Source organism: Mus caroli, unplaced genomic scaffold (genome assembly GCF_978045245.1).
Source record: "Mus caroli unplaced genomic scaffold, Mus_caroli_1 scaffold_13, whole genome shotgun sequence".
NCBI lineage: Eukaryota > Metazoa > Chordata > Mammalia > Rodentia > Muridae > Mus > Mus caroli.
Window position 1 is genome coordinate 24,191,853 of NW_028227268.1, and position 27,825 is coordinate 24,219,677.

At 44.0% G+C, this 27,825-nt stretch overlaps 1 protein-coding gene across 3 annotated transcripts in view; it reads left to right on the plus strand.

Annotated features, from left to right (window-relative positions):
- Window positions 1-27,371, plus strand: part of Fbxl20 (F-box and leucine rich repeat protein 20) — a 63,453-nt gene extending 36,082 nt beyond the window's left edge. For all 3 annotated transcript variants that reach the window (XM_021177652.3, XM_085829582.1, XM_021177653.3), the window contains exons 4-15: window positions 2,062-2,136; window positions 4,299-4,393; window positions 5,772-5,840; window positions 13,749-13,844; window positions 16,611-16,737; window positions 18,241-18,315; window positions 19,590-19,720; window positions 21,393-21,453; window positions 23,051-23,095; window positions 24,026-24,082; window positions 25,300-25,512; window positions 26,512-27,371. In XM_021177652.3, the coding sequence (XP_021033311.1) occupies window positions 2,062-2,136; window positions 4,299-4,393; window positions 5,772-5,840; window positions 13,749-13,844; window positions 16,611-16,737; window positions 18,241-18,315; window positions 19,590-19,720; window positions 21,393-21,453; window positions 23,051-23,095; window positions 24,026-24,082; window positions 25,300-25,512; window positions 26,512-26,619 (1,152 nt within the window). In that variant the 3' untranslated portion in view covers window positions 26,620-27,371. The remainder of the gene's footprint in view (window positions 1-2,061; window positions 2,137-4,298; window positions 4,394-5,771; window positions 5,841-13,748; window positions 13,845-16,610; window positions 16,738-18,240; window positions 18,316-19,589; window positions 19,721-21,392; window positions 21,454-23,050; window positions 23,096-24,025; window positions 24,083-25,299; window positions 25,513-26,511) is intronic.
- The last annotated feature ends 454 nt before the right edge of the window (window positions 27,372-27,825 follow it).

Consider the following 27,825-nt stretch of genomic DNA (forward strand, 5'->3'; position numbering starts at 1 on the left):
CGTTCTGTGATTGATTCTGTTTTATGTCTGCATGATACAAACCAAAGGGGTGCTTTACATTGGAGACCTTAACTCTGTTCATCGCACGCCAGCACGTTGGCATGCACATGGCTGTATTAAAGGCTCTTTGTACTTAATTCTCATGTTGTCTCCATATAGTCTTTTCTTCAAAAATGACTTGAGGGGAGAAAGGCTCCAAAGTAGCCAGCCCGTGGGAGGTCCCATGAAGTAGTCTCCGTTCTGGGTGGACCCAAGAGTCTCTTCAGACCACCCGTGTAACTCCCACCACTGCTGTATTTGAGAACCCAGAAACCTTAATGTAGAAACTTCCCCTTTCTGGTAATTTTAAAATAACGTTTCCATGCTAAAATCCCTACTTGCTTGCATATCCACCATACTGGAAACGATAAGCTGTGTTGTGGTTTCTTTATTCCGTTTTTGTCCCGTAACTGTATAGCTAGTCCTTACCTGCAAGCGTCCTTACAAGTGAGCACATTTTCCTGTCTGGCTCCTTATAAACTAAAGTTGTCGTCCAGGGGTGTTCACAGTAATCTTTGATTGTGGTTTTCACTTAAGGAAGGCAGGGAGCTACCAAATCTCATTAACCCTGGACTGTTAGTGCCTCTCGGGATCCTGTTGTTCCGATACTTGTGGATTGTACTGGGAAGGAGGCATTTGCTCTTGTGGTACTGGGATTGAGTCTAGTGCTGGGCATAAGGTAGGCCAGGCCTGACACTGAGCCATACTGCCAGGACTTGGAGGTTTTTTGCTTTGTTTTGTTTTTTAATGCAGACTCTAGGGAGGAACCTGTCATTCCTAATTTTAGGCTGAGTTCTGCATGTTTCCTGCTCAGTGAAGAACCTGGCAAGGACTAGCACACAATCAGAGATATATTTAGCCCAAGAATCTCTTAAACATGTGGTTTTAAGAGTTTTATTTGTTAACTTCCCATGGCTAGCAATTTTAAAAAAACTGGAAAAATCAGAAGCCACAAAGAGAAAAGTAGCGCTGACCACATGAGAACGCAGTGAAAACATACCTGGTTTTAGAGTAACTGCTTGCTTGCCCTCATAACCCTGACATGCTTTCTGCTGATCATATGACAGTTATCCTTGGGTTTCTCAGAATATCCAAAATTTGGTTTTGGAAATCTTGAAGAAAAGTGGGAAATGGTGGTGTCCCAAATCTTAATCCCATCACTGGGAAGGCAGAGGCTGAGGGGTCTCTAAGAGTTCCTGGTCACCCAGTGCTACAGTCTCAAAAAATTGTCAGAGGAGTGGCTCTAAGTGTAACCTCCGTTAAATTGCTTTTTAAATTTGTTATAATAAATAATACTCAAATCTCAGTGTCTGAGATGGCTGGTCCCTATAATTCTGATACTTGAGTATCTTGGGTTTGAGTACATCCTAGGCTACATAGTGAAATACATGCAGAAGGGTATATATTGTTCTGAACAATATATGACTTTATTACATAATTAGAGGAAGTTTTTAAAGGGTTTAAAATGTCAAATGTTATACAACAAACAAGCTCCTACTGACATGGTCTCACACCCAATCCTGAATGTTGAAAATTGAAGAGACATATAACAGTTTTAAAATTAGCACTGAGGCCTGGCCGGGCCCCATCCCTAGGAGGATTGAGGCTGAAGCAGGAGATAAAGAGTTGGAGGTCGGTGGGCCCGGCACAATAAGCCCTTTCCTAAAACAATCAGGGCTGCCCCTGCTGTACAGTGCCTGCCTAGCAGGTACAGGGCCCTGGATTTGATCCCCAGCGAGACAAACAGTAAAATAAAATTGTCACTGAGTCAAATTGGACAGAATATTGATCAATTATGAAGCACAGCTGAGTGAGTACATTGATAATGAGGAAACACAATAAGAGAAAGATCTTGCCACTGCCTCCTGCTGCTGCCTCCCTGGGGCTTCGCTGCCCTGATGCGGGTCCCTCGGAGACTGAGGTCGATCTCAGTTATTGGATGGTTGAATTGTGAATTTAAATATTACAGTTTCTGTTTTCATTTTGACCTCTGTTCTTTCTCTTTCTTTTTATTCAAAACAGGCCTGGAATGTCCTAGCTCTGGATGGCAGTAACTGGCAACGGATAGACCTGTTTGATTTCCAGAGGGACATTGAGGTATGTCTCCCATGTTTTTTGGGGGGAGGGGGGCACTGAGGTATGACTCTGGTGGTGGTGGGGCACTGATACTTGAGTCTGTGGTGTGTCGGGGAGAGCATTGAGGTATGACTGTGGTGTGGGGGGGGGACACTGAGGTATGACTCTGTGGTGTGGAGACAGGGAAGACACTGAGATGTGACTCTGGTGTGTGTGAGGACATGAAGGTATAGTTTCGTGTTGTGTGGCCCCATTGTTTTATTAGTAGTCACAGTGTCAGTCGTAGCCACTGAAACCTTTTTCCACTGAAGAAGCTCATTGCTTTGGTGCAGCTGAACTTGATGGAAGTCTCCAGTGTTCCCAGGAGGATTTTCTTAACTAGGTGTGGTAGCTCAGGTCTTTCATCTCAGCAGACTCAGGCAAACCTGTGAGCTGGAGACCAGCCTGGCTGCATAATGAGATCCCGTGTCAACACAAAACCAGACAACAGGGGCTGGAGAGATGGCTCAGTGGTTAAGAGCACTGACTGCTCTTCCAAAGGTCCTGAGTTCAAATCCCAGCAACCACATGGTGGCTCACAACAATCTTTAACGAGATCTGGCGCCCTCTTCTGGAGTGTCTGAAGACAGCTACAGTGTTCTTACATATAATAAATAAATCTTAAAAAAAAAAAAAACCAGACAACAACAAAGTGTGAGACAACAACAAAGTGTTTCTTCAGGTTTGGGAAGAGGGTGCGAGGACTCACACCTAGGACCTGGAGCATTAGAGACCACACTCCTGACTGGTCTGCTTCTCTCCCCCTAGTTTTTCCTTCAGTTTTTGAGTTCCCTGAACTAACACTAAGTTCTTAATTGCATTAGTCCTGAGAGCAAAGGTTTTGTCTTATGGTTTTATATTTGTTTACTTTACAGTGAGTAGGCGTAAACTTGCTGGGTGTGGTTATTCGTGTTGATTCTTGATGGGTGTTTTGGTTCTTGGGGGAGCAAGAATAGATATAATTAAAACTATTAAATTGTTTTTACTAATGAGACAATTTCATTAGTGTGTAGCCTGTTGGTTTCCTCTGAGTAGAAAAGTAGAATAGCGTCCAGGCATGCGCACACCTCTGACCCCAGCACATGAGAGAGAAAGTCCAGAAGATCAGAAAGAAGCACAAGGTCAGGGGAAGGGAGATGGCTCAGTTGATAAAGTCCTTGCCATACAGGCGTGAGGACCTGAGTTCAGATCCCAGCATCTATGTACAGGTCAGGGATGGAGGTACACCGCTAACTCCAGAACCAAGGGGGCGGTGGTGAAGACAGATGCATCCTAGAAGCTTGCTAGCTAGCCAGTCTACCACAGAGGAAGGTCTGCTCAGAGAGAAGCCCTATCTCAAAACATAAAAGGAAGAAGCAGGTAGAGAAGAACAGCCTCTGGACCTGCACATACGTGTGTACCACACGGAGTTCAAGTTCACCCTCAGCCACATAGTAGTCATACTAGCCTTGGGTACAGGAGACACATCTCAAAACAATAACAAAAGTAGAGCTGAAGAAATGGCTCAGCAGTTAAGAGCACTGGCTGCTTTTCTAGAGGACCCTGGTTTTCATTCCCAGATTCCACATGGCAGCTTACAGCCCTCTGTAGCTCCGGTTTCAGGAAGTCAGGCTCCTTGTTGTGTCCAACACAACACAGGCACTGCATGCATGTGATGCATAGGCATGCATGAAGCCTGAGCACTTACATTAAAATTTTAAAAAGGCACAAAAAACTCATTAACATTATACTGTGTTTACCCTACACCTTTCTGATCTTGTGGATGTGTGTACTTAACAAACATGACCCACAGGATCATTCAGCCACATGGCAAGTGCCCATTGAGTTCCGACAAGAGTAAATGTGGACAGCTATGTCCTCCCATAGCTGTGGTTGACCCAGGCAAGCCCCGTATATGACTTGGAATTCTGCAAGGACAGGACAGGACTATTCCTCAAATACAGACTCCCCTTCAAGGTAAAGAGAGAGCACAGACCAGCTGTGTTCCCGTAGATGGGCTTCTAGGAGTACGCTGAAATTTTCTAAAAAATTCTCTTAAAAGCCTTTCTCTCTGTTTATAAATTGCTTCTTATTTTTTTTAAATGAGGATGTATTCTTGTCAAAAGTAACATAAGCTGTCTTTTTGCTTCACTGTCTCTTCATAGGGCCGGGTAGTGGAAAATATTTCAAAACGATGTGGAGGCTTTTTACGAAAGTTAAGTCTTCGTGGGTGTCTTGGAGTAGGAGACAATGCATTAAGGTAAAAAGAAAACTTTAAAAGCTTTCAATCTTGTACATTGAAGTAAAGAGCAGCACCAACTCACTTGGGAAAGGCTAAACATTGAGCAGCTTTTAAACTTCTCAGCTGTTCAAATGCAAACGTGTACGTTGGTTACAACAAACTTCTAGTACGAAGTGGAGACCCAGGGTGCCTGTCCTAATAATCCCACCGCGCAGTGTATCCGCCAGGGAAACACTAGTGAGCCTGGGCTACACAGCAAATGTAGGCCAGAGATGAGATTTCAAAATGCTCTATACTAAAGCAGTTCTCTGGGGACCTTTAGTTAGATTATAGACTTCAGTTAATTCAAAGATAAAATGATTCTCAGCTTTTGTTGCCATAAAGATCCATGTTTAATCTCAGAAATTGAGAGGTTAAAGTAGAGGGATTGCAAGTCCACAGTCAGCCAGGGCGACACAGGGAGCTCTTCTGAGAAAAGAAGAAAACATTTACAGTTTTAAGAATGGCTTGTGGAGCCGGAGGGTGGTGGCACACGCCTTTAATCCCAGCACTGGGAAGGCAGAGGCAGGTGGATGTCTCTGAGTGCAAGACCAGTTTGGTCTACAAAGAAGGTTCTAGGACAGCCAGGGACACAGAAACCCTGTCTTGGATACAAAACAACTATAATAAATGAACAAAGGAACAGGCTGTGGGATTGATCTCTGTAGACCCACCAGCTACTTTGTGTTGAATTCACACCTCACACATAGATATAAAAGTTTGTTTTTCTTCATCCCAACAGTTCGTTGGTTTTGCAGATAGGTACTGACTATTTCCTTTCACTGCCAGCACAGCTGTCCAGCGTCAGCTCAGACCCTGCAGGCTAGCAGCCCAGTTTTATAATCAGCCCCTACTCAACTGCTAGTTGCAAGTCCCAGTTGCTATGCACTTCTGGATGGCCCATAAAATCAGGTGTTACCATGACTCCTCCCAACATTTTCACATTTGCTAGCATGAGTCCAGTAGTTGAGGAAAGAGCTTTGGGTGGTAGTAGTGACAGCTCATTACCAAGCACATGAGTAAGTAGCTGGAGGACGTACAGGGCAGGACTGAGGAGTGTCTAAAGACCGGAGCACCTGTCATTGTGGAGTTGGCATGCCACCTCCCCAGGACACCACCCCAGCAGCTCTGGTCCATTATTCAAATAATGAGGACAAACAGAGCTCTCACCCCTGTTCCTCAGGATATTACAGACGTCTTAGGATCTCTATCCTGGAAGCTAGGGAACAAACCAATTATATATTTTAAATATTACAGCACCATAGGTGTCAACAACCAGTATTATTTTGTGTCTTTGTTTTTATATCTAAAGTTTTGCCCAATTTATTTGTAACCTTTAACTTTTTTCCCCATAAAGGACCTTTGCACAAAACTGTAGGAATATTGAAGTACTAAGTCTCAACGGATGTACAAAGACAACAGATGCGTGAGTATTGGCTTCAGGAGGCACTGTCATTAGTCCATAGTCTGCCTTATTCTGGTCTTGACTGTAGTCTCCTGAACACAGTGAATTTAAGTAAGTTCCCTTGATTTTATGAACGATTCTTTTTTGGTCTGGCTTATGATGCTAAGGCGTGAGCCCAGGGCCTTGTGCTATATCTCTGAGCTACATCCCCGGTGCTAGAAGAAAAAAACTTAAGGGAAAAGCAATGAAGGGAGAGGTGGAACAGAAGGCTTCCTTTGAGCTCATTCATCTGTGATATTTAAAGTGGGACTTAAACACTACAGCTAATGTATGTGCTGTAAGGCTGATAATCAAACGCCACATGACAATAATTGTACAAAATGATTAAAACTAAACATAGACCTAAATGGCCAGTGCTATTCAAGGAAAACGACTGTTGCCTCTACTCACCATATAAAAACGGCTAACACAATCCTTTATCTTTGAGACTCTTACAGTCAGACATGAGATATACAAATGGGTGTGAAAAACTTCAGCCCCAGGTTATCCGTTGGTGGTAATGTAAATCACGTCTCATTTTAGTACGCTGTAGCAGAGTTGTCGTGAAGTGAAGGCTGAGAATAGCATAGTGGGCAGACAGGAGCCAGGGGTGGTTATGGAGTTCCCATTCAAAATGTCCTAAAACAGGAAGATTTATTTGAATGCTGGGGAGACACAAGAGCACAGGACACGTGGGTGTTTTATTTCTCTTCTTTGAGGCCTTTGGCTGAGGAGTGCCAATTTTAAGCCAGCCTATTAAAAACTCTGTCTCAAAAACAAAAAGGAAGATGAGCAGAAGTCATTTGTGTCCATAACCCCGGTGCTTGGCACTTGGGAAGTAGGAGCAGCAGATCATGAGTTCTAGACCAGCCTCTGCTACATAGTGAGTGTTAGGGCAGCCTGAACTACAGGACAGTCTGTCTCCAAACAAAACCAACCTGGGGCAGGGGAGGCCTGAGTCTCAAAGCCATCCCTAGGAACTGAAAGCAAGTAAGGTCCACGAACCGAAGTCAAGTTCTAATCTGTGTTGGTGCCATAGCAACTCAGAAAGAATTTCTCTCTACTGACTTGTTTGTTCTGGAGGCCTGAGGTGTTCATATGTGCTCTGAGCACCGAGAGCCATCCCCCAGCCTCGGCTGGTGTTACTGTGGCCATTCTTCTCCGGATCATAGACGCCTCCTACTTATTTATCCTCTCTGAGTTTGTCAGTACTTGGAAAAAAAAAAAGCCCTAGACATGGTATTTAATTTGTAAATATTTTAGACTAGATTTACATCTTAATGATCAAGGCCTTTTTATTCTTTGTACTAAAGATCAGACTCAAATCTTGTGCATTTAGGCAAACTCTACCATTGAACTAAAACTCTAGCTCCAGGTCTGTGAAATCCTTTTGTTTGTAGACAGGGTTTCTCTGTGTGGGCCTGGCTGTCCTGGAACTCACTTTATAGACAAAACTGTAGACCAGGCTGGCCTAAACTCAGGAAAACCAACCAGTGCTGGGATTAAAGGTATGTGTAGCTGCCGCTGTAGCCGCTGTTGGTGCCTGGCTAAGTCAGTGGAATTCTTGCCTGGGGCTCCCGGCCCACCAATCCCATGAAAAGCTCTGAATACTTAGTAAACAAGGTAGAGTATAAAAACCAGTGGCTTGGAGTTGGCACCTAGATAGGCTCACTTGATTTAAAACATTAGCAATAAAAATGATAATGAGGAGAGCGAAAGCAAAGGCCCTTTTAGCTTGAAGCTGTAGTTCACTAACCCTCAGGATGTAACAGTCAGTGAGGCACACTCAGGCATTTCCCTGGGCTGGAGAGAGCTCAGGGCTTAGGAGCACTAGATGCTCTTACAGAGGACCAAGACTCAGTTTCCCTCGCTTGCAGCTCACATCCTTCAGTGATTCCAGGTCCAGGAGATGTGGTGCCCTTTTCAGACATGCACGTGCTACACTCACAGACAGGAATAAACATAAAATAGAAATAAATCCAAGGAAAGAAACCTCACATGTCCTTGTTGGCCAGAGGCTATGTTCACAGGCAGCAGTGGCAAGAAAAAACGCAAGATGGCCACATATGCCTGGTTGGTGGAGTTTAGGCTTATAGAAAAGTACCAAGGAGGCCAGGCAGTGGTGGTGCACCCCTTTAATCCCAGCACTTGGGAGACAGAGGCAGGCGGATTTCTGAGTTTAAGGCCAGCCTGGTCTACAAAGTGAGTTCCAAGACAGCCAGGGCTATACAGAGAAACCCTGTCTCAAAAAAAAAAAAAAAAAAACAAAAAAGGAAAAGAAAAGAAAAGTACCAAGGAAAAGATACTTGAAAAGAGCTTGGAATGTCCTCTCTAGCCCACGTGTGAACTATCAGTATAACGTGGAAGCTGTGCTTCCGTGGGCAGAACACTCAATGGAAAGAAGTAAGGGAAACAAGCGCTGGATAGCAACACCATCAGCCCCTGTGTCTGGATGAGACAGGTCAGTTAGAGTATCTACTAAAGAAGTAAATAACGAACCTCCCTCGGGAAAAATACAGTCCAGAAGGTAGGCAGAGATTATTTAAAGAGGATTGCTATAGTCCCACTTTGGGAAACTAGAGGTTCCAGAGGTTAAGACGAGGCTAGACTACATAGATCCTTTCTCAAAAACCTGAAAGAGGGCCTGGGAGGAGGAGGGGGAGGGAAAGAAAGATAGAAAGAAAGAGAGAGAGAGAGAGAAAGAAATTCACTTTATGTTGCGGCCTGCCTGCAGTCCACAACACGAACGGTTCAACTGAGAATGGCAGTTCGAGCTGAAAAGAGAGGAATCTAGACGGGGCAGAAGAAAGAACGGAGCTAAGACAACATTCTGATCAAAGCTCAATTTTACTATTTCCAGACACTCAGTTATAAAGGAAGGGGGAGGGAACCTAATATCCCGCCAAGTAACTCAGGGTCCAGTAGCAGGACGAACACGTGTGTGCCTCCAGGCAGCAAAGGCAGGGTCCAGCAGTAGGCGTGGCAGGACGAATGAGCAGGAAGCTCCACCCTTGAGCAAGCAGGTTCCAGGCTGGGAGAAGGGAGGCCACAACTTTAGATCCCACACAAGTAAATTAATACCTTTAATCTCAGCAAGTGGGGACTGGAGACAGAAGCAGGCAGATCTCTGTGTTAGAATCCAGCCTAGTCTGCAGAGCAAGATCTAAGCCCTGCCAGACAGCATAGTAAAACCCTTCCCCTTACCTAGGGAAATACATAGAAATAAAAGAATGGACAATGCTGTCTATGCGAGCAGAACATTCTACCCAGTGATTGCAGAGAACACACTGTGTTCTGGACACTTAGAATAGACCATAGGCTGGGTACTAGACAAGCTTAATAAGATTAAAATAATTAACTGGGTGATCTCTTTTTATAACTAGAGAGCTAAACTAGAGAGGTCTTTGACAGAAGAAAATATGAGGAAATACCAAGAATTTAAAAATTAAAGCAATAAGCAATATACATTTAAACAACCCATAAGTTAAAGACAGAACTTCTCTAAATCTTTTGAGGTGAATGGGAATAAGCGAACCAGTTCGTGCCTGCAGGCTCTGCACTTGGGACACTGAGGCCGAGGTATCACCTAAAGTTTCAGACCAGCTTGAGCTACGGTGATTATCCAGGTTCTCACGTAACAGAAGAGACCCTTCATTTTCTTTTAATGGAATAAACATGAAATCCTAAAACCAAGCCAGGCATGGTGGTACACACCTTTAATCCCAGCATTTAAGAAGAGATAGGAAGAGTTCAAGGCTCTTTTAAGTTGAGTGATTTTTAGGAAATTTTCCCAGGTTAATGCATCATAAAAGTCCCGCCTGACAAGAGTCCACACCTTAATCTCAGCACTCAGGGTTGAGGTCAGAGAGTTAAGGCACAGTGGGCTCCAAAGCAAGTGTCAGGCTTGTTAGGCTACATAACTGTAGCAGACCTACCCCGGAGACTGAGACCTGAGGAAGTCCGGGTTTTGCTTAAGCTACAGAGTGAGCTCAAAGTCAGCTTGGGTGACTCGGTGATACAAAAAAGAGACATGAGAGACATAAATCAATGTTAGAACACTGGCCTAACACACATGCAACCCCCTATTCAATCCTCGGTACTATAAAAGAAGAGAAAAATGTGCTGTTGTGTTTCTGTTGTGTGTAGCCCAAGCTAGCCTGAAACTAACTCTTGACCCCTTCTTCAGTCATCCCAAATGCTGTGATATGAGGGGTGTGTGCCACCACACCCTACTATAACATTTTACTTAATACTGAAAGGCTCCTTTACCTCTAAGGTCAGGATCAAAATAATGGTGCCAACGTGGGGCCTGGGGTGGGGCAGGTGAACCACTCCAGCTATTAAAGTCTGTTAAATCTGTCCTCTATCACTGAGCCAGCACACTTTGTGTTTGGAGCATCTAGCTGGTGTTAAGTTTGAGGGTTTTTCTTTTGTAATACATTTTGGACATACAGAAAACAAATAAGGAAACAGAAATAATGAAGTAAAACCTTATTTGTGGTGAAGAAGCCTACAGACCCATTCATGCAGATTCATAAGCTAGGGTTGGGGAGGAGGCTCAGCCAGCGGGAGCACTGCTTCTGCAGAGGGTTGCGGTTCCCTACTCCCTTCCTCTCTCTCTCATACACACACACTCACACCATGTTTTTAACTTAAAAACAGTCTTAAGCCAATGTAAGTACACCTGTAATCCTAGCATTTGGAGAGCCAAAGATAAAAATTGGATCAGGAGTTCAAGAATTCAAGACCAGCCTCACGTATGTAAGATGCTATAGTAAGCATGATGGGTGTGGTGGCATATGCCTTTAGTCCCAGCACTGGAAAGCAGAGCAGGTAGATCTCTGCTAGTTCCAGGACATCCAGGTCTATACAGAGAAACATGTCAAAATACATGCATGCATGCATACATACAAACATACATACATACAAAAATTAAATCATAAACCACAAAAACCTGCTAGTATTCACAAAAAGTTTAAGAGCTGTTTAGGGCCTGTGAGTTAGTGATAACCTGGGTTCAGTCCCAGGGACCATAGTGGAAGGATGGAAGGAACTCCCCAAAGTTGACCCATGGCTTCCACATACACATTTGTGCCCAAACTCAATAATTGTTCTCATCCTCCTCTTCCTCATCCTCCTCTCCCTCCTCTTCCTCCTCCTCATCCCATCTTAACACACCTTCAGCCCCCACATTCGGGAGACAAAGGCAGGCAAATCTCTTGAGTAAGGCCAGCCTAGTCTACATAGTGAGTTCCATGATAGCCAGGACTATATAGTGAGGCCCTGTCTCAGAAAAATCAAAACCATGCATAATAATAATTCTCTGGATAGAGGCTCATTATTCAAGAAATTCTGTTTCTGCATATTAGTAACACAATGCAAAAGTGAAATTTGAGAGACGTTTCAAGCCAGGAGGTGTAGTGAAGCAAGCTTGTATTCTTGGCACTCGGGAGAGTGGACACAAGGTCAGGAAATCCCTGGGATTGGTGGCTGCCGGCCTAGGCTCCTAGGTGAGCTCTGGACCACTGAGAAATCTCGTCCCAGGATCACTGAATGGCACCTGAAGATCAGCAACCAAGGTCCTGTGGCCTTCGCTTGCACACAGCACACATGCCAAGCCAATCTTAGGAAGATTTCCTTTAACTGTAACTTTAAAAGAAACCAGAGTTTACAATAAATGTAGTAAAGGAAGTACTGAATGCCTGTAATGCCAGCACTTGGGACACTGAGACAGGAGAATTATTTTATTTTAAGGCCAGGCTGGGCTACAGAGTTAAGATCTTGTCTCAAAAGAGAAAAAATTCTGTATGTTTCCATTTCTGGCCCATTCTTTCTTTCTGTGCTGATAGTGAGCCTGCAGAGATGATGAAATTTCCTAAAACCCACCTGACTTTCTACAAGAAACATAGCAAGCAGCAGCCTCATAAAGTGTCAGGACAAGGATTCTCTGCATGGAAAGCAGCTTTGTATCAGGAGGCAGTAGCTACAGTGGACAAAATCAGCCTGGGTTGTGTGGTGTGGTTTGGTTTGGTTTGGTTTGGTTTTTACCAAAAAGCTAATAGAACTACAAAGAAGCCTGTGCTGAGGCCAGAGTGTGTTGAACCAACTAGAGGTCTAAGAATTCTGGTTAGTAAAGGATACAAGCTTACTATTGCACTGGGGGTGCACACCTCAAATCCCAGCATTCAAGAGGCAGAGGCAGGTGGATCTCTGCTTCCAGGGCAGCCTCATCTAGAGAATGAGTTCCAAGTCAGCCAGGGCTGCACAGAGAAACCCTGTCTCCAAAAACAAAAGAAACAAAGATACAACAAGCATTGATCCAGTTCTAAGCCAGTTTTATTGTGAAGACAAAGTCATGGGCTTGTGTTTATTCTTCTGGGTGTGTGTATGTCTGTGCACCACATTTGAGCCTGGTGCCTGTGGAGGCCTGAAGAGGAATCAGATCTCCTGGAACTGGAGTTACAGACGTTTGTGAGTAGTGCTGGGTGTTAGAACCAGGTCCTCTAGAAGAGTAGCCAGGCCGGGCGTGGTGGCGCATGCCTTTAATCCCAGCAATTGGGAGGCAAGTTCGAGGCCAGCCTGGTCTACAGAGTGAGTTCCAGGACAGCCAGGGCTACACAGAGAAACCCTGTCTCAAAAACAAAAACAAACAAACAAACAAACAAAAAAAACAGGCAGAAGTGTAGCCAGTGTTTTTAACTGCTAAACCATTTCTCCAGTCCCAAGATTATATATTTTTTAAGAAATTTATGGGCTCAGCGTGATAGTGCAAGCCTGAATTCGATCCAAAAAAAAAAAAAAATCACTTGAATTGTTCAAACCATGATGCAAGCAGGAAACCAACCCTTAAATTAAGTAGATTCATTTAGTGTATGGGATATCCTAGTAGTGGAGAGCTTGCTTAGCATGTGTAAGATTGAGGGCTGACAACTTAACTCCTGGGCAGTACCACAATGCTATAGTCGCTCTCTTACACCCTGGTTCCAGTCCTTCCTCTGTAGATCTTACAAAGTTCCAGCTTTCTCTCCTGCCCTGTACAGCATTCTCATGAAGAGAAGGTGCAGTGCAGGCAGAAGAACTAGAGCTTTTGGAGCTGGGCCTCGGGCATTTATGGGTTCATAGAGCAAGTGTGAACCTCTGGTTTTGTTTGTTTGTTTGTTTTAAGATTTATTTATTTTATGTATGTGAGTACACTGTAGCTGTACAGATGGTTGTGAGCCTTCATGTGGTCGTTGGGAATTGAATTTAGGACCTCTGCTCGCTCTGGTCAGTCCCGCTCACTCAGTACCTGCTCGTTCTGGCCCAAAGATGTATTTATTATTATAAATAAATTTTGAGGGTGTCAGATCTCAATATGGGTGGTTGTGAGTTACCATGTGGTTGCTGGGATTTGAACTCAGGACCTTTGTTGGAAGAGCATTCAGACACACAGTATGCTGTCCCTAGCTCACAGTGTTTCCAGATGAAAACCAAACACTGTTGTGTGATGCAAGTTATACACAGCACAGCTTTTCTTTTGCTCTTCAGTAAGATCCTAGGTTTATGGCTGCTTTGGGGATGCTATAAAAATTTTACAATTCTGATATACACATGCATATTTCCTGAGAAAGGTGTGTGATGCAGTAAACATTTAAGTTGTTGGACTTGCATATATTTTATCAAGTACCTTAAATTTTATTGTTTTTATGTGTCTGGGAGTACAGCTCTACAATTTCTACAGCACAGGTGTGACAGCACCAATGTGAGGTGAGAAGACAGCTTTAGGGGCGGAGCACAACTGACAGGGCGGGGTCAGTCAGATGCATGACAGGCGCTTTTCCCTACTGAGCCTCTCAGTGCCTAGATATGTTCTTATTTTAAATGTGTATTCTTTCCCCCCTCTATCTGCAGTACCTGCACTAGCCTTAGCAAGTTCTGCTCCAAACTCAGACACCTCGACTTGGCTTCCTGTACGTCAATAACAAACATGTCTCTAAAAGCTCTGAGGTAAGTTTCTTATAATATGCCTATTACTACATACTTGTAAAAAAAAAAAAAATAACTGGTAACACAGCTGGAATTGAAGGTAGTGATGTTTCACAGTGTGTCCTATAGTTCCCAGAGGACCTTTTCTTGCCCCTGCTCACATAAAAATCTCAGCCTACATTAATATGAAGCATCCAGAGATAAAACTTTTGAACAGAGCAGTATGGGTTATCTGCTAATGATCAAATAGATGTTCATAAAGGACTGCTTTTTTTTAAAGGCTTTATTTATTTATTATATGTAAGTACACTGTAGCTGTCTTTAGATCTCATTACGGATGGTTGTGAGCCACCAGGTGGTTGCTGGGATTTGAACTCAGGACCTCCGGGGCTGAATACAGCCCCTCTAAGATCTTGCTGCGCTGTTACTAGGATTATGTGAGACACTGTCAGGCTGACGTGAAGGCCTGACATAAAGTGCTTTGAAGCCACCTCTGATACTGCGCTTTAAATGCATACGGCAGTGAGTGTTCACTAACTACCTCCTGTTCTCATATTTAAGGACATTAAAGCTAGAGGTGGCTCACACCAAATCCCAGCGCTTGGAAGCTTGGACAAGAGGATCACTAGTTCAAGGCCAGCCTTGACTGAGTGACAGAGCGTCCAGAAGGCAGACAGTGCCTAGAACGTTTTTCCTTTTCTTGGTTGTGAACCTAGGCCGCAGGTGCATCCCTGAGCTCAATACCAAGCCTCCCCTCTCCTCCCCTTTCTCATTCTTAATTTTTCATGTGGTTTCTGTTTGTTTTTCTTAAGACAGGGTCTCACTGTGTATCTCTGAACTTGCTCTGCAGATCGAGATGGCCTGGAACTCAGAGGTGCACCTGCCTCTGCCTCCAGAGTTCTGGGATTTTTGTTTCATTTTATCCTAATTTTTAGTAGTGTCTCACTGTGTACACCAGCCGATCTCTAGACCAGGAGAGTTTTGAATTTATGATTGTCTTGCCTCAGCCTCTCAAGTAGCTGAGATTGCAGAGTGCTATGAGGCCTGACCTAGGGGGGAATATATATATATATGTATTCCAGGCTGGCCTTGAGCTTCTGAAACACCTGCCTTTAGTCCCCAAACAGAAATTTATTTTAAAAGAAATCCTCCATTTGAAAATCATCTTCTTTTTTTTTAATTTATTATGTATACAGCATTCTGCCTGTGGCCAGAAGAGGGCATCAGAACCCAGTATAGATGGTTGTGAGCCATCATGTGTGGTTGCTGGGAATTGAACTCAGGACCTGGAAGGTAGACAGTGCTCTTAATTTATGAGCCATTTCTCCCATCCAGAAATCTTTTTTTTTTTTTTAAGATTTTTATTTATTTTATGTGTGTGAACACACCATCACTGTCTTCAGACACAGCAGAAGAGGGCTTCGGATCCCATTGCAGAGAGTTGTGAGCCACCATGTGGTTGCTGGGAATTGAACTTTTGACCTTCAGAAGAGCAGTCAGTGTTTTTACCTGGTGAGCCATCTCGTCAGCCCCTCTTAAATTTTTTAGATTATGCTGCTATATACCTGTGGTATTAAACCAGCCAAGGTTACCTGTCAAGATGCTGTGTCAGATGGAGAGAGAGACTTAGTAAACGAGGCGAAGCTTCCGAGCTTCCTTGTGAGTACACGATGCATCCGTAGTGCTTGCTGTGTAAGGCCGTCGCTTCGGTGACACTTAACATTTATAAGATATTTTCACACGGGCGATCTCATTTACTGAAGGCTTTATGCAGTACACAGGACAAGCATTTACAGGTTTTGTTTTTGTTTTTTTTTTTTAAAGATTTATTTATTTATCAGACACTCCAGAAGAGTGCACCAGATCTCGTTACAGATGGTTGTGAGCCACCATGTGGTTGCTGGGATTTGAACTCTGGACCTTCGGAAGAGCAGTCGGGTGCTCTTACCCACTGAGCCATCTCACCAGCCCCAGGTTTTTAAAAATATAAATGTCTGAAACAGCCATGAAATATGACTAAGGTGTGCCTGTAAGGTTCACAGAGGCCCCAGGTAGGCATACACTATGTCGCTGCACCGCTGGCAATAGAAATGAGTGTCTCGGCTTGGGTGAGCCTGAGACGGACATGGCTGATCTTGGACTGAGAGGTTCAGACACGCTTCCTAAGTGACTTGGCTGAAGTCAGATTATTTATGTTGAAGATGAACTTAAACCTGGATCTAGACTTTATTTCAGGACTTTTCTATAAGCAAGGCACTTGAAACCGTTCAGGCCGTGTTTACAGGGATAGACTGAAAGCCTCGAGTATTCCAGGCAGGGCTGAACTGACAAGAGCAGAAAGAATCAAAGGCAGATCCAGGATACTGTACACAGAGGCTGACCTCGGTCAGACTGGCGAGACTATACTCTGGGACGATCCCAGATAAGGAAACGGAGAGAGAGCCTTTTAGACTTGGGTTTTTTGTTGTTGTTGTTGTTTGTTTTTTAATAGAAGTTTGAAAGTGTGATAGAACTGTGATACTAGTTAAATTCCTCGACTGGAAGGAAATCTGACCTTGAACCTGAACTGTTGTTGGTACTCAACTAGTCATTTAATTAAACTAGTCATTTAATTTCCACTTTCAGTCTATATCTGTAAAACAATATGTGCTTTGTGATTGTTGTGAAAATTGGGTTTAAATTACCCTGCCTAGTAATGCAGTCCTACATGACCACCATAAAGATGAGGTTGTGGCAGCTTTGGGATGGAGGTAGTGACCTACTTGTCTCATTGTGTTTTATCCTAAGTGAGGGCTGTCCACTGTTGGAGCAGTTGAACATTTCCTGGTGTGACCAAGTAACCAAGGATGGCATTCAAGCACTAGTGAGAGGCTGTGGGGGTCTCAAGGCCTTATTCTTAAAAGGCTGCACTCAGGTAATGCTCTGTGTAGTGCTCGTGAACGTCAGAGGAGCCATCAGCTCTGAGTAGGTTTTCCCAAGATGGCTGTCCTGAGGAAGGTGGGAGGTGGGGTGCTGATAACTATGAAGACACGCTTCCAAAAGTCAGAACATTTTTCTTAGAATTGAGGAGAATTAATATCTGACCAAAGCATAAATGGGGAGGGGGAGGGGGAGAGCAATTGGAGAGACACTTGTTGTGCCATTTATCTGTACTGAAAAGTAAGTTTCTTTATTCCCTGTTACTTTGAGCTAAATAGGCAAAAAGGGCAGTCTTGGTGTTTACGCTGGTATAACCAGCAGGAATTGTTCATAAATCTGCCACATATACCTTATACGGCAAGGTCATTTTAAAGGGCCCATTTTACCTTCTGCCATATCTCATTTAAAAATTCACAAACTCGATGAATGTACCTGTACGCCTAGCATTTGGGAGGCTGAAACAGGAAGATTCCTGTAAGTTCAAAGGCAGCCTGGACTACAAACATTATAAGGCTTTGTCTCCAGAAAAAAGGTAACAATAAAAGTAAAATTCAGCCGGGCAGGGTGTTGCACGCCTTTAATCCCAGCACCCGGGAGGCAATGGCAGGCGGATTTCTGAGTTTGAGGCCAGCCTGGTCTACAGAGTGAGTTCCAGGACAGCCAGGGCTACACAGAGAAACCGTGTCTCGGAAAAAAAAAAAAAAAAAAAAGTAAAATTCAATTTCTCTGTGATGACATTAGAAGAAGCACTCACAGAGTGGGTGGAGTTAGGGGTGACAGCGTTTTATTGGTGGTCACCAAAGCTCTGCTGTGGACTCCATTTAAAATGCCCTGCTATTCTGCCATGCTGGGAAGATCCCTTTGTTAGAAACAGAGCTTTGGGTGTGTGATTCCCTTAAAACGGCAGCCTGAGCTTCTGGCTACTTGTGGAATCCTAAAAAAATATTGACTGCTGTGCATCACCGATGCGTTCCTTACTATCTGTCCCTGCTCCGTGAGTTCCCTGCTTATTCTCAGCAGCAAATAAGCACCATAGATTCTGTTCTCAGCTCCTCCTCCCAAAAGCCTTGTGTAGGTTGTAGAACAATGAAAGTTGCTTTGCCTGTAGTCCTAACGCAATGCATCGTGAATATTATTCTTGGTGCTAGAAATCAAATGCATGTCCAGGCACGATGACACAAGCCTGTAATCCAGCAGAAAATGAGGAAAGATGAGGCCAGACTGCTCCACACAGGGGTCCAGGACGACCAGGACAACATGGTAGACCCTAACCATAGGCTCTGACCATAACCTTCTTCTAGATTTGATATTAATAAGAATTTGGTATGGCAAAAACTGACTTCCAGGAAATCCTGGTTACTGCTACTACTAGCAATACGACATGAGATTTTTTTCCCTTTGCAACTTGGTTAGCTATATTGAGGCTGTATTAATGAATGGGTACAGTCTTTTTCTCCTTTGAAACAATGTAGTAAACTTTTGTTTTTAATCTTTGCAGCTAGAAGATGAAGCTCTCAAGTACATAGGTGCACACTGCCCTGAGCTAGTGACTTTAAACCTGCAAACTTGCTTAGTAAGTATCCCTTACCATAATGTTTCTGTATTAGTAATTCCTCGGTGATGTTATTACAAAGTTCATCAAAACCAGTGGCTTAGCCGGGCAGTGGTGGCGCATGCCTCTAATCCCAGCCCTTGAGAGGCAGAGGCGGGCGGATTTCTGAGTTCGAGGCCAGCCTGGTCTACAAAGTGAGTTCCAGGACAGTCAGGGCTACACAGAAAAACCCTGTCTCGAAAAAAAACAAAAAAACAGGGGCTTACAGACATAGTGATGCACACATAGGACCAAAACCCCAGCACTGATTGGGTTAGGACAGGAAGATCATAAGTGAATGCCAGCATGTGCTATGTTTTAGACCAGCTAGTAGGCCCCATAGTGAAATCCTGTTTCAAAGACAAAAACGGGCATAATGATTCATACTTGTGATCCCAGCATTTAAGACCTGAAGCAGAATTGGCATGAATTCAAAGCAAACCTGAGCTATACAGTGAGACCAGCACAGATGTTACATGTACCTTTTTATTTATTTATTTATTTATTTATTTATTTAATTGCTGCAACGTGGTCTGATTATGTAGTACAGGTGTCCATGAACTTAAGATCCTTCTGACTGGTCCTTACAGTGTAGGGGTTATTGGTGTATGCCCAAACACCCTATTGTGACATTTTACTTAAGTGTAACATTTTTGAAGTTTCAAAATGTTAATTCACTTCAAAGTTATTTAAAATACTAATTTATATCTGAATTAAACACATCTATTTAGTTACATAGTTGGGATATTTGTTCTAAAAATACAAATAAGTAGATGCTATGGTGAGATTGTAGCCACTCACAATTTATTTTTGTATTAATTTTCAGCTATACTGGTAAATATGTTTATACTATTAAAAGACTGCTGTCCTTAGCTGGGCACAGTGGCACACACCATTAATCACCGCACTCAGGAGGCAGAGGCAGGAGGATCTCTGAGTTCCAGAACAGCCAGAGCTACACAGCGAAACCTTATCTCAGAAACAAAACAAAGCAAAACAAAAAGACTGGTTCTTACTCATTTTTAGGTTTTAAAGCTTTTATGGGTCCTCACCCTGACGTGCCCCATGCTTAGGCTAAGATCTCACACAGAGTGTGAGCACAGCCACAGCCTGCACCGGCAGGAGCTGGCTGCAGGGAGCTGGAGGGAGCTGGGCTTGGGTGCCCAGTGACCATGCTGCCTTTGCAAGTGTGTGTCTGTGTTTGTTTGTTTTTCTGTAACTAGTGTTTATTGATTCTTCTCACTTTTGTGTTTTAGCAAATCACAGATGAAGGTCTCATTACCATATGCAGAGGGTGTCATAAGTTGCAGTCCCTCTGTGCCTCTGGGTGCTCCAATATCACAGATGCCATCCTGAACGCTCTAGGTCAGAACTGCCCTCGACTTAGGTAAACGTTGTTTATTTAGCTCAAAAAAAAAATCAAGGGAAGAGGAAGCTGCCATGGTCCTTTTGGCATTTTGAACCTTTAAGCAGACAGCAATGTCACCACCCTTGTTGCTGTTGTCCTGCTGGCTTTGTTCTGTGATGACATGTAAATGACATGAATCCCCAAGGGATCTTACTGGTCATTGTAGGAAAAATCCTTAAAATTCCTTTCTCCACATCTTAAAGCCCACCCGGAGGTCACTTATGTCTTTGTAATCCATAGAAGATTTTTTTTTTAGTTCTGTAGAAATTCTTGTGTTTACTATCATTCATTCATTCATTTTGAAGCAGGGTATCTATTATGTAGGCTGTCCTGGAATTCATTATCTAAACCAGGCTGGCTTTAAACTCAGATTTACCTGCGTTTCCCAAGTGGTGGGACAGGCGCACGCCTAGCCAGGTTTAGTATTTAGAACAGCTTTGTTACTCTGTAACTCTGTCTGGATGTTTTCTTAGAATTTTCTGTTAGGATGCACATAGTGATTCAAAGCATAGTCCAGACAGAAAAAACATGCATAACATTGTTTCCTAGTGCTTGTGACTCACAAGCATAGTTAGGTATGTTAGGGGCTTACAAATGCTGATCGCTAGTGTGAAGCACTGTTTCTATCTTCACATCATAGAAGAAAAAGCCAAGCAAGGTCCAGGATAAGGGGGTGAAGTGACCTGCTCAAAGGCCAATGGGCAGCAAGTGGGTGAGCAGGCATCTGAGACAGGCACGCTGGCATGTGCTCTCCCAGTGATGGGCCAGCCACAGAGGCTGAAAATGTGGAGGTTCCTCACCTCCACCTTCAGTCTAGAGTAAAGGCTGTCCTCAAGGAGGAGGGAGCAAGCAACCGGCCTCTAGGAGACAGTGCAGTTCATGGTAGCCGCCTGTACTTTAAATTTCAGCTCTGCTTTCTCTGTGTTCTGCTGTGACCATCACAGGCTGTCTTGCCATACCCTGTTCTCCCTACAACACTAATTTATGGTTTTTGTGGTTTATTTTGTTTTGGCTTAATTTTTTAACTTTGGTTGTAAGGGTTTTTAAGGAAACATGTTTGGTGCTGTCATACAGGACAGCCACTACCAGGCTTTAACAGACCGTGATCTCCTACTCTGTGAGTGGTTTGAGGACAGTGTTAGCTAAGAGCATGGCTGCCGTCCTGGCATCCTTCTGTCGGAGGAGATGGGCAGCCTCCAGCGGAGGGTTTCATGTTGGGACAGACCTGTACTCCAGTGGTCCTGGAAATCTGCTGCGACCTATGTGAAAGACAGAAAATAGTTACTTCAGCCACAGATGCCCCGAGACAGAGTATTTATCTCCATCTCCTTTGTTTTCTAGGAGCAGGCTGCCCCCTGGGGTAAGCAATATGCCATCAAGAAGGCTTTTAATGCAATTTGGCATTAACTACCAGCTTCAGTTCTATTCCTCTATATTCTTTGATTGCATCACCCTGAAGTGTGGTGTTGACAGGACCACTTGATAACTCCGTGAAAATGAGATTATGCACAAACTTGTGGAGTCACTAATGTCATACTGTATAATGAGAGTCAGAGAATAAAGATTGCTTTCTCAAATTACTGATGCTTTAATAAAACTGGGTTTCAGGAACCAGGAGCCTAACTTTCTTTTCACTTTGTTCTTTTAACAGAATATTAGAAGTGGCCAGATGTTCCCAGTTAACAGATGTGGGCTTCACTACCCTAGCCAGGGTAAGAGTTTCTTAGGGTTCTGCAGTTGGTTTTCATAGTGGGTTTTGGTTTTGGTTTTGTTGTGGGGAGGGGATTATTTCAGAGAAAACAGCAAAGAAAGAACCAGCAAGTCAGCAGGACTGGGTAGGTGTGAGACAGGAGACCACGGGCCACCAGACGCTGCGGCTGGCTTGGGAAGTGCAGGCGTGTGTTAGAGAGCATGGCACAGGGCGCTCTCTGTTGAGACTTGATTTCTCCAGTTTTACTAAGATAGTGAATGACAGTGAAACAGGGATTTCCTTGTACTTTATAAAGCAATGTTGTTAAGTATGTGATGAGCAAGAGAACTGTTTAAGGAGATGGTTAGTAATATACCAGACAGAAGAGTCTTCCAGAGAATTGTAATACTCTGTGTGGCTTATATAAATCACTGTAGAATAACCACACTTGCTTGCATTTTTCTTTTTTCTGAGACAGGGTTTCTCTGTGTAATCCTGGCTGTCCTAGAACTCCCTCTGTAGACCAGGCTGGCTTCTAACTCAGATCAGCCTCACTCAAGAACATTTTAAATTATGTTGACTTTGGTTGGTATTGAAAAATAAGGGGAATGCAATTTGCTTTCAGGCTGATCTATGAAGTACTGATAAGGCAAAGGCCAGCATGCCTAGCTCAAAAGCAAATAAAACTTCTCTCTTCCAAACAAAATAATTTGTTAACCTTCATTTTTTCTTTGTTTTTGTTTGTTTTTGTTTTTTCTTTTAAAAAAATTTTTTTTCTTGTTCTTTTTAAGAAGGCATCAGATCTCATTACAGATGGATAGAGAGATGAGAGAGAGAGAGGAGAGAGATTGATTGATTTTGTTTTTTATATGAGTACTGTCTTCAGACACAGCAGAAGAGGGCATTGGATCCCATTACAGATGGTTGTGAGCCACCAGGTGGTTGCTGGGAATTGAACTCAGGACCTCTGGAAGAGCAGTTAGTGCTCTTAACCACTGAGCCATCTCTCCAGCCCCTGCAAACTAATTTTTATTGAACTACTTTTTAGTTAAAAAGATATGTGTTAGCATAGTACTAATTTTCAGCAAAATTACTCCTTTGGATTTATAAAATGTTCAATATAAAATACTTAAAAGTATGAACTATCGGGGAAAAAAAAGTATGAAGTAATTGACCCAAGGAAGATGGTGTACATTTATAATCAGTCTCAGCCCTTGGGGACCTGAGGCAGCGGGATCTTGAGAACAGCCTGGTCCACAGAGCAAGACCCTATGTCAAAAAACCAACAGAGGGCTGGAGAGATGGCTCAGCGGGTAAGAGCACTGACTGCTCTTCTGAAGGTCCTGAGTTCAAATCCCAGCAACCACATAGTGGCTCACAACCATCCATAATGAAATCTGACTCCCTCTTCTGGAGTGTCTGAAGACAGCTACAGTGTACTTACATATAATAAATAAATTAAAAAAAAAAAAAAAAACCAACAGAGTGTGATAGAGCAGCACTGGGTTGACAGCAACTGACCCACTATGATTTGATCGCTGTCTTCGGGTTTTTTTACTTTTATGATGTACCAGTGCTTTAGAAGTTGATATTAAATTGTGTGGCTTTATACTTTGTAGAATTGCCATGAGCTTGAGAAGATGGACCTAGAAGAATGTGTGCAGGTAAGACTGTGATTTTATTCTCAGCACATTTGTGGTAGACACCATCTGTGTGCTGCAGAATGCCCAACCATCTCCCTACACAGGACACCAAAGCACCCAGCAGTGGTGTTGATCTTCCACTTACTGAGGTGACTTCCAGGCACAGCAGCAATTGGTGTTTACAGTATAAAATCATTGTCCAGATGCTACGTGACAGCTGCCGTCTACTGTTAAATGAGTGTCTGTCCCCCCTCATTCGCCTCTTGTTCATGCTAAATACTGTGTCTTCTCCAGAATCGGTCCCTTTGAGTCGATCTGCTTCCCTCTGTGCCTGCCGTATTTCAGATCCTCTCAAGCCATGTCGTAGACATGAAGGTTGGATAGGGGTTTGAAAAGAGTCACTGACTGGCAATTTAGGCAAATCTTTCTTTCAAAAAGCATGATGAAGAGGTCCCCTGGGACTGGAGCTACAATTGTGAGCCATGGTATGGATGCTGGGAATTGGACCCCGGTCCTTAGGAAAAGCAGCCAGTGCTCTTAACCAGTGAGCCAGCACTGGTGGGCTCTTAACCAGTGAGCCAGCACTGGTGGTCTGGAAGCACCGGATCTCTGTTGGAAACCATGTCTGAGCCAGACAGTGGTGGCACACACTTTTAATCCAAGCACTAGGGAGACAGAGGTAGGTGGATCTCTGTGGCCAGCCTGGTCTACAGGATGAGTTCCTAGACAGCCAGGGCTACCAGAGAAACCCTTATCTCTTCGGGGGAAAGTTTGAGAAATAAATAAATAAATAAAAATTTTGATCAGTATTGTCTTCCTGGTTTAGGCAGCGTGTGGGCCTGTTATTTAGTGATACCTGAACTAGAAGGAGAGTTGCATAGGGTATTCATGAATTGCATCTAAATTAATATAATTTTACCTGTAAACAAGTTTACTTGGTTTTTTTTTTAGATCACGGATAGCACATTAATCCAGCTTTCCATTCACTGTCCTCGGCTTCAAGTGTTGGTGAGTTTGACTTAGACTGTTTTACTTTAAATTTATTTACCCAAAAAACTTTTGGATTTATTTTACTTTTTGTGTATGGTTTCTTTGCCTATATGCATGGATATGCACCATTTATGTTTGTTCCTATTGGATCCTCTGGAACTAGGGTTATATATCATTATAAGCAACCATGTGGGTGCTGGGGATTGAACTCTTGATTATTGTGTGTGCATGTACATAGTATCCCTGGACACGTGGTCGGGGGATAATAACTATGTTCTGGAGTTCATTCTCTCCAGGCACCTCTATGTAGGTTCTGGGGAACAAACTTAGGTCACAGGGCTTGGAAACATCCTTTTATCCACTGAGCTATTGAGCCATCTCACTGTCCCCAACCCAATCTAGAGGTTGAAGACATACTGCTAATGAGGTGTAGTGGCATATGTCTGTAATCCCAGCTCTCGGGAGGCTGAGGCAGGAGGATCACCTGGAGTTTGAGGCCAGCCTGGATTCTATAGTGATGTGCATTTGTAGAACAAGATCCTAGAGTCGACCACGTCTTCCAGGACACATTGCTCTGGCTCCTGATTTGAGTGAATCTATAGGAGGTATTTGGGTTGAAGGTTCTCTGTCCAGAACAGAATACAGAACCCTTATGTGTTTGGTGGGGCAGGTTATGTGTAAGATCCCAGTACCCAGTAGCCATAAAAACATCTCAGCCTTTGTGCCCTCAATCGGGCAGTCAGTATTTAGTTCCAACTTCCTAAAAGTTTGTATATGAAAAGCTTGGGCCCTGTTTTGTCCTATAGATAAGAAAGTGTTAATTTGGAGAGTGGATTTGTTTGCGACACCATGATCTTACTGTGTAGCTCTGGCTGTCTTGATCTGTAGACCAGGTTGGCCTTGAACTCCTAAGAGTTCCTCCTGCCTCTGCTGAAAGTAAAAGGGGTGATTTTTACCTTGAGGTAATTTTTAAGGCTATCTTACTTTGTGAAATAGTTCATAGTCATTACATGAATTCACAAAATAAATTTGTAATAATACAAAAAAATTAAAAAAAGAAGGCAGTGGGTCAGTCAGTTCTGATTTATAGTCTTATTCCTTCATGAATGGCTCTAGATGGCTCTGTATTCACCAGGACCAGCCAGAAATGCCTGTATTGGGATTTGACATAAGTGTGTGGCAAGAGCAATGCCAGAAGCTGCTTGGTTGCCCATCTTTGCTCTCTCTGGTTACAGAGTCTTTCTCACTGTGAGCTGATCACAGACGATGGAATCCGTCACCTAGGGAATGGGGCCTGTGCCCATGACCAGCTGGAGGTGATCGAGCTGGACAACTGCCCACTAATCACCGATGCATCCCTGGAGCACTTGAAGAGCTGTCATAGCCTTGAGCGAATAGAACTCTATGACTGCCAGCAGATCACCCGGGCTGGCATCAAGAGACTCAGGGTAAAGAACACTGATGGCTGGCCCCACCCCGCCTTCTTCCTGAGTGTCTCTTGATTTCTGTTTTCATTTCCTTGGATAGTTAGCAAGCAAACCTCAGGGTAGACTCCACCTGTATGTCAGGTGGAACTGGTAGGAAAATGCCCCTGAAGGGAAGACATCTGGGTGGTAGTGTCCAGGCCTTCACCAATCCCCAGAGAACAGACAACTAACAAGCAGAAAACCCCCATGCTAGAATTTGGTTCTAAAGGGAAGACAGACATGACAAAGAAAATGCCTGCCAGGGTGTGGCATGCATCCTGGTAATCAGGAGGCTGAGGGGAGAATCGTAAGTGAAGTGCCAGGTGCCAGTCTGGACAGTGGAGTGAGCTCACATCCACATAGTGAGACACTGGAAGAGAGCCATAAGAGAGGCTGGAAGATGACGTTAGGGGCAGAGAGTTTGCCCAGCATGTACAAGGAAGACTGGAGATTGAACATCTCCACATTTGCCTCAGGAAACAACAGTGTGGCAAACACCTCCCCCAACACAGAAAAGGGGTTCTTGGTGTGGCGGAGACCTTGCGTCAACAGGACAGACAGCCGTGGGCAGCCCCAGCATCTTTGTTTACTGGTATTTTGGTGTTCCCTTTTACTTAGCAACTGAGGGATGTCTAAAGGTAGGATCCCTGTTTTTGGACCCTCTCACATGCCTTAAACCTCGTAAGTATTCAGATAAAGACTAGAAACATGTTTTGATTCGATAAGTAATTGTTTTAAAGTTGCCTAGCTTCTTCCAGCCATGGGATCCTAACTGGGATTCCCTTTGGGACAAGATGAGAAATTAACTTGTTTTCATTCCCTTCCCCTCCATAGAAGAGAGTACAACCCGGGCCTCCGGGCCTCTGTGCATCCTAAGGGAGCTTAGCATCCTTGCTCTCAGCCTTGGTTTCTCTAAGAGGCAGCATTGTGATCTCGTCCTCTGTAAGCGCCCTCTCATTAATGTTTTCTGTCTTGTTTCAGACCCATTTACCCAACATTAAAGTCCACGCCTACTTCGCCCCTGTCACTCCGCCCCCATCAGTCGGGGGCAGCAGACAGCGCTTCTGCAGGTGCTGCATCATCCTATGACAGCGGGGTGGCCCACCGTGTTGAACTGAGTATTTAATGACACTTCTAGACATACCGTGGAGTCTCTCCGGTGGAAGCGACCCCAGCATTCTGGGCAAGGGTTACAAAGTGAGGGCAGCGTCCAGATCCCCAGAGCCGCACATGCACAGGCACAGGCGTCCTCACCCCATCTGCTGTGGTTCTGGGACCATGGCTCTGAAGTTCATGCCGGCTGTAACAAGTGGGTTGGTAAAACCTAAGCATTCCCGTTGGACATGCCCAGAAGCAATCGCAGGCCACGGTAGAGGGAGGGGACATTCCAGCAGAGCCCAGTGTTAATGCTTCTGTGGTTTCTTCATTTTATTAAGGGGTTTCTGTGGGGGGTGTGGAACAGTAACTATGATCCTCCAGGGTGAGAGGTAGCATGGAAAACAATATATGACGTATCCAGGGACCAGAAAGAAAACTTCTCCACATCCTAGAAATGGTAGCCATCCATTGGGAGACTCGTGGGCTTCCTTGTTCCCGTGCTGACATGCTGAGCATGCTCACAGAGAAAGCTCATCCTTTCATCTGGTGTTTGTGTATTTGACCCAGAGATTTTTTAGCGGCTGCATTGAAATCACTGGGGTCCAAATAGAATTCCTTTTCTTACCTGCTCAGTTTGTCACTGTATGTCACTGCACCTGTCTTCCGTTCTCTCGCTCACTGCCATTCACTCGCTCACTCTCTCTCTCTCTCTCTCTCTCTCTCTCTCTCTCTCTCTCTCTCTCTCTCCCTCCCTCCCTCCCTCCCTCCCTCCCTCCCTCCCTCCCCCTCCTCTTCAGTCTGTCCTCAGGATGCTGCCCACTCGATTGTTACTATGTTGCTATTTGTTGTGTTTACAGTTTGCATTTTGGATGAATTAGTTGGGGTCACCAAACATTTTTAAAAGAAACATCAATAAATATTTTTTTAATCTAACTTTTACCATCAGGGGACCCTGCCTGAATCTTTGCCAGTCTGGAAAGAAATTCTAACAAAAGCAGGAAAGTTATGATAAGAAATAGTCGGACTGTTTGGATGGAAAGAAACTTTCCTTAGGGTTTCTGTTGTATCCTATGCTGTATGCTGGTTTGCACGCTGTGCGCTGTCCCCCACGTGCTGCCCCACCCCACCCCCACATTTCCTTCCTTCAAACTCACTGAGCTTACAAGAGAAGTGCAGCAGTGTGTAGGGTGGGTGATG